Below are 13,306 nucleotides of genomic sequence, written 5' to 3' on the forward strand. Positions count from 1 at the left end.
CTCCAGGCTAAACAACCCCAGCTCCCTCAGCCGCTCCTCATCAGACTTGTTCTCCAGACCCCTCACCAGCCTCGTTGCCCTTCTCTGGACACGCTCCAGCACCTCAACGTCCTTCTTGTAGTGAGGGGCCCAAAACTGAACACAGTAGTCGAGGTGCGGCCTCACCAGGGCCGAGTACAGGGGCATGATCACTGCCCTGCTCCTGCTGGCCACACTATTTCTGATACAGGCCAGGATGCCATTGGCCTCCTTGGCTGCCTGGGCACACCTACCTGTCTTTAAACCCACGGACCACCTTCTGGATGAGGATGACTTTGTCCGTGATGGCCTTGTCTCTCTCAATCTCCAGCAGCATGTCATGGTGGTCCTGTGGGAGGAAGCGACACAGCACCCATGTCTCAAGCTCTCCATCTCCCTGACATGTGGCAAGAAGGGTGGTACGAGGCCCTTCCCCAGAGAGGATGTCCAAAATAAACTGTTGGGACATTTTACATCCCAGGTATCACCCCACCTACTCACTGGGGAAATCCTAACATAAACCCTAGTGATCTACTGCCTTCATTTCCAAATGAACCAGAGCATCCAGAAGCTGCATATGCAATACTTTATAGTCTGAAAACAACCAAATTACATTGCCCTTCCATGCAAAGCTCCCTGCTAGTGCTGTCAGCCATGGGAGCAGTTCCTGGGAGCACTGGAGAGGTTTGAGAATAAACTCCAGTCTGCCTGGGTCCCATCGCTCCCTCTATCCAAGGCTGAAATACTTCCATACTCTAAGGACAAAACAGCTCGCTGAAACTCTGAATTTCCTTGCCCTGAGGCTTTCAGATGCACCAGTCCAAGCTTTCTATTGCTGTTGTAACTCGGCTTTCTTTCCCAGTTGCGGCACGCTGAGCCCGGCTGTGCTGGGTGCAGCAGAGGCAGCTCCACACGTTTCCTGCTTTGCTTGACCTCACGTGGCCCCTCGGGGCCTCCCAATTTCTCCGTTTCCTGCCCTGACAGCTGCGAGATCTTGATAACAGGCTCTGGAAAGAGCGACTAGTGGGAACAGCTTCTAGGGAAGAGATGGGGGTGTTTGCACTGGCGATGGGGTTGGGGGTGAATTTAGATACAAGCAGTCAGGGTTTACCATTGAGATTTTTGCTGGAGAGAAACCTTTGCTTCCAGCCTGGTTCCTGGCCAGCTCAGCCTCATCGTCCCAGAGCAGCACAGGAATGGGTTTGTAAGGAGAGATGAGTGCGAATGGGGCTGCAGGGGACCTGCAACGTTGGGCTGCTCTGTGTCAGCTGGACTGATGCAGAAAGGGAAGCTGTAGGCACGTCTTGCGTTGCGCAAGGACATCCTGAAAGCAAAGCGAGCCTGTTGTGCTCTCGGTCCCTCTCTCTGCAGGGCTTTGCATGGACATCCCTCCTGCTGCTGTGCTTTTGGGTGAAGGCAGGAGATGAGGTTGAGTGGCTCAGCCCAGGAGGGAAAAGGTCGTGCGCTGTATGTGACTATTTCTGCGTCCACATGGGTATGTGCATGCACCAGTGCTGGCAGAGTGTCAGGGCTTCCTCCTGCCCACCGCTTCCTAAACTGGCCCCAAATATCCTGCCTTGGCCCAGGTTCTACCCACTGCCACGCCAGCCCAGAAACCATGGGAAAGGGTCACGTCTGGCGGTGAAAAGGGGATGGTAGGAAACCCCTTCACAAGCAAGGGTCCCAGATGGCAGGGGGGATGTGGAGAACCAGCTACCTTCAGGAATATCTTTGTCTTGCCGATCTGCCAGTCATCATCCTTCCCGAGCACCGCTTCGGCAATGCGCTGGCACGTCCCACGCAGGTCGCCCTAGCGGGAGAGGGAGTGGGATTCACCAGGACCAGCCTCACCCATTGCTCCTCCCAAGCCCAATGGGGACTCCTTCTGGTTCTCAGTTCCAGGCCCCTGTCCCTGCCAGCCCCGTAACCATTTTTCCTTTGCTTGGAAAGCCCAGAGCACCGCTGTAACACCTGGGCCTCAAATGCTGCATAATTGCTTTTGGAGAGGACGCACACCCCATAAATATCTCTGGAGAGCCCAGCAGAGAGCAGTTGTTACCTGTGGAAGAAGATGCTCACCTGCTTGTATGCTGGCTTCACCCCGGGCATAAGCACCCGGTACCGGTCCACAAACTCCACAAATGTGTAGCGGATGGGATAGCCGGCCCGGCGGATCCGGATGGTCTCCATCATCCCCGAATACCTCAGCTGACGGACGCAGAGCTCCCGGTCAAACAGCTGGGGAGGTTACAGGACATGGTGGTTTGATTGAACATCTTGGCCTGGACTGGCCGTAAGAGAGTGGGGACTCTGAAGATGTGTGGGGCAACCAAGTCAGGCATCCACCCAAATCCTTCGCTTGGTGGACCCATGGCCATAGGACTGTTGACTGTCATGGGCCTGATCCTATGAACTGCTGAGTGTGTTTGACTCACTCCATTTCTGTAATTCCCACTTGCAAGACTGGATGTGTCCTACGCATTACACAAAGGACTGAGAGGAGAACTGGAGAGCACAATGCAACGGTGAACATCACTTTGGGAAAATGGGCTGTGATGCCACATCTACAAGGGTCAAACCATACAGTCACCCTCGCAATGACCACTCATGGTCATTAACTTCTGACCGCTGCTCTGAGCTGTACCAGCGTGATCACAGCACTCCTGTACAGGCAGGGCAGTACCGTTTTGCAGGCAGGGGAAGCAGTGGACCATATCAGTGAAGGCTCAGACACTCAAAGGTCTTAGGGTGCCTACACCAGTTGATCTTAGGGCAGGTGACACCCCAAAGTCACGTAAAGGAAGCATGCAGCCTTGGAGATGCTGAGGCCCCGAGATAAGCTTGTTACCATCAAACCACCTTGTATGCAGGAGGACATCTGAGGAGCTTAAAATGAACAGGTCAGAACTGAGACCAGCGGAGGGTTTTAGGGAAAGGACAAATCTCAGACCAGCATCCATGGCTGCTCCTGACAAGCAACAGACAGTTTCAAGGCCAGACAGCAGACTTAGGTAACCCAGTCCTTGCAGATGTTTGCTAATAAACCTGGCTGCTCTCCCTTGCTTTGGGCACCTCTGGGTGGATAGTGAGTGGTGCTGCTAGGTGGGCAGATCTGCTGAAGGAAAGGGAGGTTCAGGAAAGTCCCTGCTGTTGGCTCAGTGCTTTAGTGCATTGAGGAGGATCCTGGAGCCCCTGAGTGCACCCTCTTGCAGCCTGATGTTGTCTGCTGGGAGCATCCAAAAAATGTTCAACCCAAGTGTAAAATAAAGGCAGACGTAGTGTGGTGCTGGCATACCACAGAAAGTCAGGACAGTAAACCCCAGCTGGGGCCAAAGAGTTACTGCCAGGGTGTAATTCATCTGCCCTCCCTTCAGCTGTCTAAAATGTGAGCATCTGTGCATGTACAGATATGAGCATCTAAAATGTGAGTCACCTAGGCTCTCCCTGGAGTGAGTGAGGAGAGATAGGTATGTGCCTGTATCTCAAGATATCCCTGTATCCCAGATGCACCTCCTGGCACAGGAGGATCTGCCCTGTGAATGCACCCATCTCTCCATCCCTGGAGGGAGCTTTTTGACCAGCTCATAGCAGCCACTTAACCATGAAAGGGCTGGAGTGATGTGAGACAGATCCTGATCCCAGGAGAAGACAACAGATGAGCGAGGAAAAGGCAGAAAGTAGCATCATCCAGACTTGGTCTCAAGCTGTCCCTACCTAAAGTGGGTACTGGGGACAAGAAAGGTGCAGAAGAAAGAGGTGTGTGTTCCTCTGTCTCCCCCTGCCATGAAGCAGAAGGGTATGTGAGCGGTTGTGGGCTTGCAAATAACCCTCCAGAGTTTGCAGGGTTAGTTTATTGCACATATGGGCAACTATGCGCTCCTGGCATCAGGGCCTGATGAGGCACAGACTGCAGGAGACAGTTTTGACTTTCTTTGCATGGTTTGTTGCCTAATTCATCCCACACATTTCTCGTGGACTAATCAGAGCAACAGAGCAATGCTCAGAAACAGCAGCGTGGGACGATGTACAGACCCAGAGAACTCCAGCCAGCATCATGATGCAAACAATTTTTTTTCCGCCCAAAGCACATTTTAGAAGGAAGCAAAAGTTTTAAAACATAAAGTAACAAACAGTCAGGGCTTTCCACTGACCTTTCGCTTCCCACTATCCCATTTCCTATCACTATCAGTACACTTTCCTTCAAAGCCAGGGACAGAAAATGAACTCCCAGAAAATGTTCTCTTTTGCAGTCACCCTGCACAGCTCTGTGTACCATTATCTGGGATTCTTTTTTTCCTTTGTATCATTAAACCAAGGCCAAAAATAAATCTAGCAAGAAATCACATTTCATATCATATAGCACTACAGTCTCTGATTCAGTGTTAGCTCATCCACTCATTACTTTAATGGGGAGATTAATTTCTCTTTGTCCGTTTCTTTCAAACTTATAGCTGTTTTTATGTCCCACTGAAAGTTTTGTAGATAAATGGGACAGAGACTTCTGGCTTAGCGCTTGCAAGAGCTGATGAAATACAGACTTCCTACGCAGGACACAAAATGCCAGACCGAATCCCAGACATCCAGGTGTAAAAGCAGCTCAAAATCAGGGCATGGGGAATAATTTGTTAACTTCAGTTCAGGATGTACACCTATTTCTCAACATCACCCATGTTTTTAAAGAAGCTCTTGTTTTGATCTCAGCTGAGATGATAATCTCAGATCAGACATATTGTTAAATATTAACCTAAAGTGTTCCATTAACATGCTATTAGGTCTCTTTTTATGCTCACCAAAACCAGGATAAGGGTGCAGTTAAACTGCTCTGAGAGAGCCACCAAACCTTTCGCCCTCCATCATATTAGGTTCACTGAACAGCAAAAGTAAGTTTCAAACAAACACTGCTTGCATGTAACAGCTCTGAAATTCAGTATTTTGTGCTTTTTTGCACTCAGTTGAGCTTTGATAGCAGACACTGACTTTAGATAAAGCTCCAGTTCTGGCTAGATTAACTCTACTGAAGTGCAAAGGCATGGGCAAAATGTTTCACAGAAACAAATAGCTGAAATTATCATTAAATAAAGCTCTTCCTCCCCAGGCAGTATCATTATTGAGTGGTGAGCAGCTAACAGTGATTGCTAACAGCACCAGGGTCCAATCCTGTAAGGTGCTGACAGTGGGATCGGGGCGTTCAGCACCCGCCTTATCGTCTACCTTTCACTGCAAAACTCAGAGTCCCCTCTGTGGGCAGTTTGTGGTCAGGGGGATTTACAGCCGTCTCCTTCCCTTTCATTTGTTCCTTAAAGTTTGTCCCCAGAGCGTTCGTTGCTTTTGAATCAAGTCCCTGGGAATCAGATCGAAATAATTCCTCTCACCTTTCCTCTGTGCTATTTTGCCTCTTTTTTCTCTGCTTTTATAATGGTGCTTTCACAATCGGTGCAAAAAAAAAAAAGCAGTTGAGAGGATCAAACAGGGGTGAAACTGAATGAGATCCCTTGGGAGCAAAGATTTTGTAGAAAACACCCATAGGAAGGGGAATTGCATTTAGGAAAGATTGAACCCTGTCATAGGACTAAACCCAGGGCCCTACAGCTCAGCCTAAATCTCTGGCAGGGAGGCGCCTACCCCCTATGGAAATTCAGAGGCATTTCCTATAGGAGAAATGGCTGCAGGGTGAATTCCTCCAGGTTGTCCTTGGGAAGAAAGGCAGGGGCAGGAGCTCCCCTCTGCAAAAAGTTTTGGGGTGCTGTTGGCTCGCAAAGCAAGTGCCTGATTTTGCCAACCCTTTGGTGACCCACTTGCTTGCAGAACAGGCTGTGGGTTGGTTTTTTAAGCACCCAGGGTCAATCCTGGCCTCACTGACGCCCAAAGGAGTTTTGCCGTTAGCTCCAGGGCAGAGTGACCCTGCGGGCAGTCCTGCACGAAAAGCAACCAGGAGAGAAAAGCAGGACTTACCATGGGCTTCTTGTACTCATTGGGCTTGATGCAGCGGACAAAAAAGGGCTGGCACACGCTGAGAGTCCTCATCAACAGCTCCAGGGACCGCTTGAACTGGCTGCTGAGCGTCGGCGAGCGCTTCCTTGTCTCTGCTCCCTGCAAAACCGCAGCAGAGTGGGCTCAGGAAATGAAAAGATAACAGTGCCTTTCCCCTCCAGCCATGTCCCCGGGAACCTCCCGCGACAGCCGGGGCCGGAGGAGGGAGCAGGGCCAGAGGTGGTTGAGCGTTGTGGCAGGAGAGGGGCAGGGCAGAGCCGGTGAGCTTGCCATGGCCGGACTCTTGCAACCTGCTCCATACGCCTCTACCCAGGGAAGAAAAGTGCCATAATTTAATTTCTGCTGCTAAAATTTCCCTGTGTGACTGGCAATCCCAACTGCCCTATGCAGAGATGTGAGGAAGATCTGCCCGTGAGAGCAAACAGCCCCTTCTGGGCCATAAAAATATCTCTGTATTGCAGCTCGGGGCAATGTATTTGCCCAGGGATGCTCCTGGGGAATATCTTGGGCTTCCCTGACCCCATGCATGGCAGCACGGTCATGCCAACCCCACTGACGTGGTTCCTCATGTCAGGCTGAGCCTCTCCTGCTCCCTGGGGTGTAGGACCAGAGACCCATGTAGGGCGAAAAACAAGCCAGGGGCACATTCACTGCAGGGTGACTGCAACAGCTCCAGAAACTGCTGGTAAGGTCTGTATTCCTCAGCCTGTACTACAGGGAAGATTCGAGTTGTGTTTGGAAACGAGTATTAACTAGACCAAATGAGGTGGGTATTTAGGGTGAATCAGGATGATTTTGAGTATTTTGCTTGCTTTAGCTCCCTTGGTTAAATTAATAATCCAATCTCCAGCCTGGGGCAAGTGTTTCTAAAGCAGAATGGAGTGGTTTCCCTCAATAGCCCCTTCTCCCTGCCCTGGGAGAACCTTGTTAAACTAGCTCCAAACGAAATGAAGCCCCCAGCTCATTTTATGTGTCAATCACTATTACACCTCAGCCACAGTGGTGCTGTGTGTCTCGTAGGGTCTGGGGTTCAGAGAGCCGTTGTGGGGCAGCGAGAACTGCTGGTGGGTTGGAGGAAGCGTTGGGCACCAGGATGCAACTCCCTCCGAATCAAAAATAGGGCAAACTGTGACATGACCTGACAGCCAGGGATTTCCCAAAGGGAGGATTCCAGCAGGATTTTAATGCACATTTCCTCCAAACATCCTCTTCTTTGCAGGTGGTCAAGCCATGCATGGAGTCACGACGTCCCCATTCGCACTGGCCTTGCTGTTTTGTTTTGCAAGGTGGTGAGGTTTTTTTCTACTTTTGCTAAAACCTTTATGTGTGCTTCATTGTATGGCACTAATAACCTGTCAGATAACATCCCCACCCCCCAAAACTGAGGAATTTCATAGAATCACAGAATGGTTTGGGTTGGAAGGGACGATAAATATCATCTAGTCCAACACCCCTGCCACGGGCAGGGAATTTGCACAGCTCAGGTCGGATACGATGATGAGACAAACCCAATCAACACAAACACAAAGTCATCATGGAATTCCAACAAGAGAAAACCCAGCTCATCCACACACCAGAAAAACCTGGCCCACTTGTCCAGGAGAGCTTGGCAGGGGGCTATCAGTGATCTCTCCCAGCAAAATCCTCCCCCAAAGGACAAACTGTTAACGAATCTAGAGTAATTAATGGACGCAGCTGCTACCTGCAGAGCATTGTAGAGTCTGGTGCTCACATTCTGTCACAGATTTGATGAGGAATAGGCTGTTTCAGCAAGAATCCTGGTTTAGATAGCTTTGATTAATGTAGTCTTATCACTTTGCTAATTATGTGCAAGGGGTCCCCCCTGTGCAATGTGAAAGGATAGCCACAGGGCTTAGAAGCAGCCACAGATGCAGGAGCAGGGCTGGAGGTTGGAAGCAACTGCATGTGAGCCATGTTTGTCAATTTGGGCTTGGCTGGGAGAGGTCTTTTTCAGCCGAGGTGGTAGGAAGGGTGGAAGACTTTGTATACAAGGGTCTACAAGGGAACGCGTGAGTGGTTTGCTCCCAGACAGCAGATCCTGCCTCTCCAGATTGTTGATGCCTTGCATTTCTTCCGCACACACATCCAGATCTGCTAAAAGGCAGCGGTGCCATCTCCATCCTTACACCTGCGAGCTTTTTGCTGGGAGGGGCTGGAGGGAAGGGACAGCAGCCAGAAAGCAGCTTGTCTTCCTATCCAAATTGTCAAAGCAGTCTGGGCTCCTCCTGTCAAGACTGCACCACCCCAGCCGTTCGCGTGCTTCCTGGGCCTGACATTTGTGCACAGACCCCTCGATGGTGGGCACCAGCCACACGGGCACTAACCAAGCTCTCAGCTACGCAACGAAATCTCAGGCGAGTGCTTTGCATCAGCCTCCTCCTGCAGGGACAGGGTGACACCACTGAAGTCATCACGGTTCCTCCCACCTCACCTCAGCACCAGCGTGGGGAGAATCACACCACTTCCCTTATTGCAACAAAATGGCCCCCAAAAACATGAGTGGAGCAGCCTGCCAACACAGCCTAGTGAGGCACTGAAAATACAGGTTTTACTGCAGACGAGGAGCATTATTTAGCTCAAAACAGACCCAGTCTCCATAGCCTGAAGAAGAAAGAGCTGAATATATTCTGCTTTTCTCCTGGTCAGACATGTCTTAGCTTTCAAACTGAGACTGTAGCCTCTTTGGGACTATCTCTTCACTGGTGTCCATACAGAGTCTAGCACACAGGAGGACGCGACCTGTGTGTCATGGGAAAGGACAAGCGGGATTCAGAGGTGCTGTAGCCCAGATCTGGGCATTGAGTAATCACTCAGCCTGTGCTCAGCGTCAAAGGAAAAAAAAAAGCAGAAGAGAAAAATAAGAAAAAGAAGAGAATTACATGATTTACAGAGAAGCACCGTCTCAAAAGAGAAGTTCAGAAGGATGTGCAGACCAGCATCACATTCAGACAATGCTTCAATGCCACCTCTTTCTGTCACCTCAAGCCAGTCTGGCTTTAGAGGTGCAGAGACGTGCGTGGTTGCTTGCGGTAACAGAAAGACAAAAGTCAAGGCAGAATATCATCATGAGGACACAAGGGGATGTTCTGCCAGCATGGGGTGCCCAAGATTCCCAGTGGCACAGCTGAAGCATCAGGACGTTTCCCAGCATCTCTGTGAAGCTGTAAAGTCTCTAGGACATATTAAGACTCCTTCCTTTGGTGTCTTGGACACATTTAGGTACTTATTGTGTGTCCAGGGCTGAGAAAGCAATAACCAGTTCAGCCTACCTGCACCCTGTGGGTTCAGTGGGTTAAGGTAGACCCAAAGTTATGTTAAGTAGGATGGTCTTAATACAGACCCAGATTTCCATCTAGGGCAATCACCAGGTTTTTTTCTTTGTAACGTTCAAACCAAGTAAACAGAAGCAATGAGAAAGGCAAGTGTAAGGAGAAATGTCACTGAGCCAGAAACGGCAGGAGTTACTCCTGCTGTCCCTCTGCACCTTCTCCTCCCACTGTAAGGAGAAGGCTGCACGGTGCACCAGGATCGCCGTGCTCGGCACTAGGTCTGCCGGGGAGATGGCGACCTGCTTCGGTGGAAATGCAGAAAGGTGAATTACTTAAGGTGAGTTAGGGAAGGAGAGAGAAGCATGTACCACCAGCAATACTTTGGGGAAAGGTTCTGGACAAAGGACTGTCCTCCCATCTCTTTAGGACTATTAGGTCACTAAAATGGGCCATGCCAATATGACATGTTGTTTCTCAGCCTTTTTTCTGAATTCTCAGAAAAATGATGCTTTTTGTTTGTTATTTTGTTATACGAAATGTCACTGGGGTGGCCTCCAGGCGACCACTGAAAGTTGAGGCCCCCTCACAGCAGGTTCTGCAGTGACATATAGTGAAGAGACAGCCTCTCTCCTAAAGGCTGTGCAGTCTGGAAGGTGCCTTCAGATGCAAAGTTGACATGGGCTACATAACAGTGCCGAGTATCACTATTTTGAACTACACCACCATTTTATAAAACTTACTGATGTTGATATAATTGGAAAATCTTTTTTAGCTTGGCTGTTCCACCCTTGCCTCAGTGCCTAACAAATATGATCAATTATTATTCATTAGAAAACCTACAAAACACGAGGCTATATTATGAGAACAACTATGACAACAACAAAACTCAGAGAAATCATCAGTATTACGTCTCCCATTTCCCTGTATCTCCTGTTGTTGTCTTCAGAGAAAAAGACTGGCCTGGGCATTTCTGACAGATTTTGCCCAATTTAATCCCCCCATATCCTAACTCAGGAAGGATTTTTTTTTTTTTTTGGTGTGTGGCATTGCTACAGCTCTAGAGCAGGGACCAATGAGATGCTGCAATCCAAACAATTTGCAATGATATGGAGGGGAAGGAGTCCAGCTCTGGAATGAATGACTTTGGGTCATTTTGGATCAGATCCCCCTCATTGGAATTCCAAGTCCAAACACCCCGAGACACTGCAGAGGTAAGAAGGGTTGAAATTCAGCCCCATGCAAGGGTTTGAATTTTGAAAGTCAGGTCCATCTCTAACATAATCCTCTGGCTATCGAAAGATTATAATAGAAATGTGAGCAGAGTCGCAAAGCTAACTTCACAAAACCTTTAGCACACAATATGCTACCCTATGACCAAATATCTAGCAAGAAAGGTTTGGGAAGCCATCAGAACCAGTCAGGAGATGAGATTCAACAGAAAAGACCTAAAAAAGGTGCCAAGAGCCTGTTTGGATGATCACGGCAAAGTTCAATATTAACTGTGTCATTGAAGGCTTGGATTGGAGCTCTCCCCTGAACAAGACCTAACCCCTCCCAAGAATGATGGCATTTCCAAGCAACCCAGAAATGCCATCCAGGAGTCTCTCGTCACACATGAACTGTCAGCTTCCTGCCCCAGGAAGGGCAAAACAGGGCCAGATTTGCAGTTGCATGGAGGAATAATGTCCCACTGAAGCCAATGGTGGCACCATGATAAACAACAGCCAAATCCCACAGATGATCCTTCTGAAGTTAATTAAAATGATTCGAATATCAGAAAAAATCCTCAAAACTTTGGCTCGGGCTGGTTCTGATTTTATCCAAACCAAATTCCCATCACTACAAAGCTCTTCTGAGTTGAATCCTAGAAACAAAGGACACAGTCATACACCTGTATCTATTCAACAAGCCATAAAAATGCTCTCCGTCACATCGCTCACTTGAAATGGATCCTCTATAGATAGTGCAGGAAGAGGAATAAACTGACAAGAGCAAAGCACAATCCTTGCCAAAGAGAGATGAATATACAACAGAGGAACTCATGTATTCAGTTTACCTTTGGTGTGGGTGTGGGCGACTGGCCAAATGTGCTGGATGCATAGCCACAGAGAAACTACATGAAGCACAGGTGAAAAAAAAAACAAAACAGAGACAGAGAAGAGCAAATAGTGAAAAGAAGGAATAACCGAAATGGGAGCCTGAAATTAGTCTTGGAGGACCAGCTGTTAAAATATCTCACGAACAAAATGCGTTAATTCTTAGATTTTTGTCTATCCCCCTCCTGGCTTTTCCCCTTTGTCTCCACGTTCACATCCCTAAAGCTGAGGGAACTGCCACTGTCCAGCTCTTGCCTCTTGGAAACCACTCTTTTACGTCTTTTAATCTCAATCATTATCCATCCGATTTCAGCCACCCCCACTCCACTTCCTCACACATCCCTGCTCTCCTGTGACTGGTGCTCTCAATAGACAGCAGGTGGGAAAATGCCAGGGAAAAACAAATTTTCGCAGACATTCTAAAGAAAACTCTCCCTTCATCCCTAATTTTAATCCAATTAATCAGAAAGTTTCTACGGAATTGAAATTTTTGCCAAGGGGAAAGACCCCTATTTATTTTTCCCTTCACCGTTTTCCATCCCCCATTGCTCCTTGTATTTGTTCCTCAAGCAAGCAGCACTGTCAGACTGTACCAGCTGATTCCTCAGAGGAACGGTGTACAATTCCCACCGAATCCATCATTTCACCTGGCACCACTCAAAGCAATGGTCTGATTCAGCAAACACAGGCAGACAGACCTCCTCCGTGATGGGCATGCATAAGTCAGGCTTCACAGCCCCGTGGGCTCCAGCAATACCCAGTTCACCACACAGGTTTCGTTGTGCACAAATATTAGGCCTTTCAGGGACCAAACAGTTACTACAATAGTCAAATATACACTCTCGACTAGTTTTCAAACTTCTCTGATCTGTGGCTTTCTCAAGTTTCTGGCATATAAGGACCCCATTTGAAAGACTGAATGTAAAGCAGATATGGACTTGCTTTTCACTGACTCACCAAATCCCACAAACTCATCGATAAGCTCCTGAGGACCAAAGGTTGGAAGCTATTGAGCAAAATGCCTCATTATTTGATTTAGCCCTTAGCAAAACAGTCACTTGTCTCTTTTTAAGGGAAGATGTTAGATTTGATTGACCTGGCCTGAGCGTCTCTGGAAGATTTCTTCATGGATTGTCTCACTGATGCTCAGGGAAGGTGTGCACACTTCCAAGAAGAGCCTTTGCCCCAGATCTTTGCTACATGCAGTCAATTCCCATGACCCATGCTCACCTGCTCCTTCTTTCGGGGAATGTGTTTTAAGAGAGGGGCTGCAACGATTATTGAGTTTTGGTGGAAAGCAATGGCAAAATCATCTCAGCCCCATGTTGGATCCTGCTTGTCGGAGCAGTTTTGTTTGCGTGGTGTTTCGGGGATTTGTGCTCTCCCAGTTCACACTAACATTGTGCATGATTAGGGGAGCTGGTACACAATGTTTGTTCCTCTTCCAGTTCCATGCCAGTCAGGTTACTAATCTCTCATTCAAATAAGAAAAGCAGAGATAATTAAAGTATCAAAGCACAGGGACCACCACTCGGGACAGATTCTGAAGTTGTTTAATGGAACTATAAAAGAAAAGGTTTATTTCAAAAGAAGTGCTCCGATGCTTTAAAAGGTCTCAGCTCTCAGGTCCTAGACAACACCCAGGTGGACATCTCAATTTTGCCGTCATATACTTCCAGCATCTTTTAAAGATGCTTGGCAGGTGCTCCCGTGAAGAAGTCTGCATGACTGTGTAAACCTGAGGGCTCCCTCTCATCGATTCCCCGGAGTGCATCTCTGCTCTGCCCAAACAAGCAAGAAATCACTTCCAAGGTGAACTGCAACGCTTGCACCGAAAATAAAAAGCAGTGAGGAACAAGCAATAAAAAGCAAAGTAAATGGCAGCACTGATGCGAAGGGAGTTAGTGTCTA

At 48.4% G+C, this 13,306-nt stretch overlaps 1 protein-coding gene across 1 annotated transcript in view; it reads right to left on the reverse strand.

Annotated features, from left to right (window-relative positions):
- Positions 1 to 13,306, reverse strand: part of MYO7A (myosin VIIA) — a 73,455-nt gene that overhangs the window by 41,016 nt on the left and 19,133 nt on the right. Inside the window, exons 14-17 of the mRNA XM_009321930.1 lie at positions 5,971 to 6,108; positions 2,098 to 2,256; positions 1,736 to 1,828; positions 273 to 367 (exon numbers count right to left, since the gene is read on the reverse strand). Coding sequence (XP_009320205.1) covers positions 273 to 367; positions 1,736 to 1,828; positions 2,098 to 2,256; positions 5,971 to 6,108 — 485 coding nt within the window. The remainder of the gene's footprint in view (positions 1 to 272; positions 368 to 1,735; positions 1,829 to 2,097; positions 2,257 to 5,970; positions 6,109 to 13,306) is intronic.

The sequence above is a fragment of the Pygoscelis adeliae genome, unplaced genomic scaffold, assembly GCF_000699105.1.
Source record: "Pygoscelis adeliae isolate BGI_AS28 unplaced genomic scaffold, ASM69910v1 Scaffold263, whole genome shotgun sequence".
Lineage (NCBI taxonomy): Eukaryota > Metazoa > Chordata > Aves > Sphenisciformes > Spheniscidae > Pygoscelis > Pygoscelis adeliae.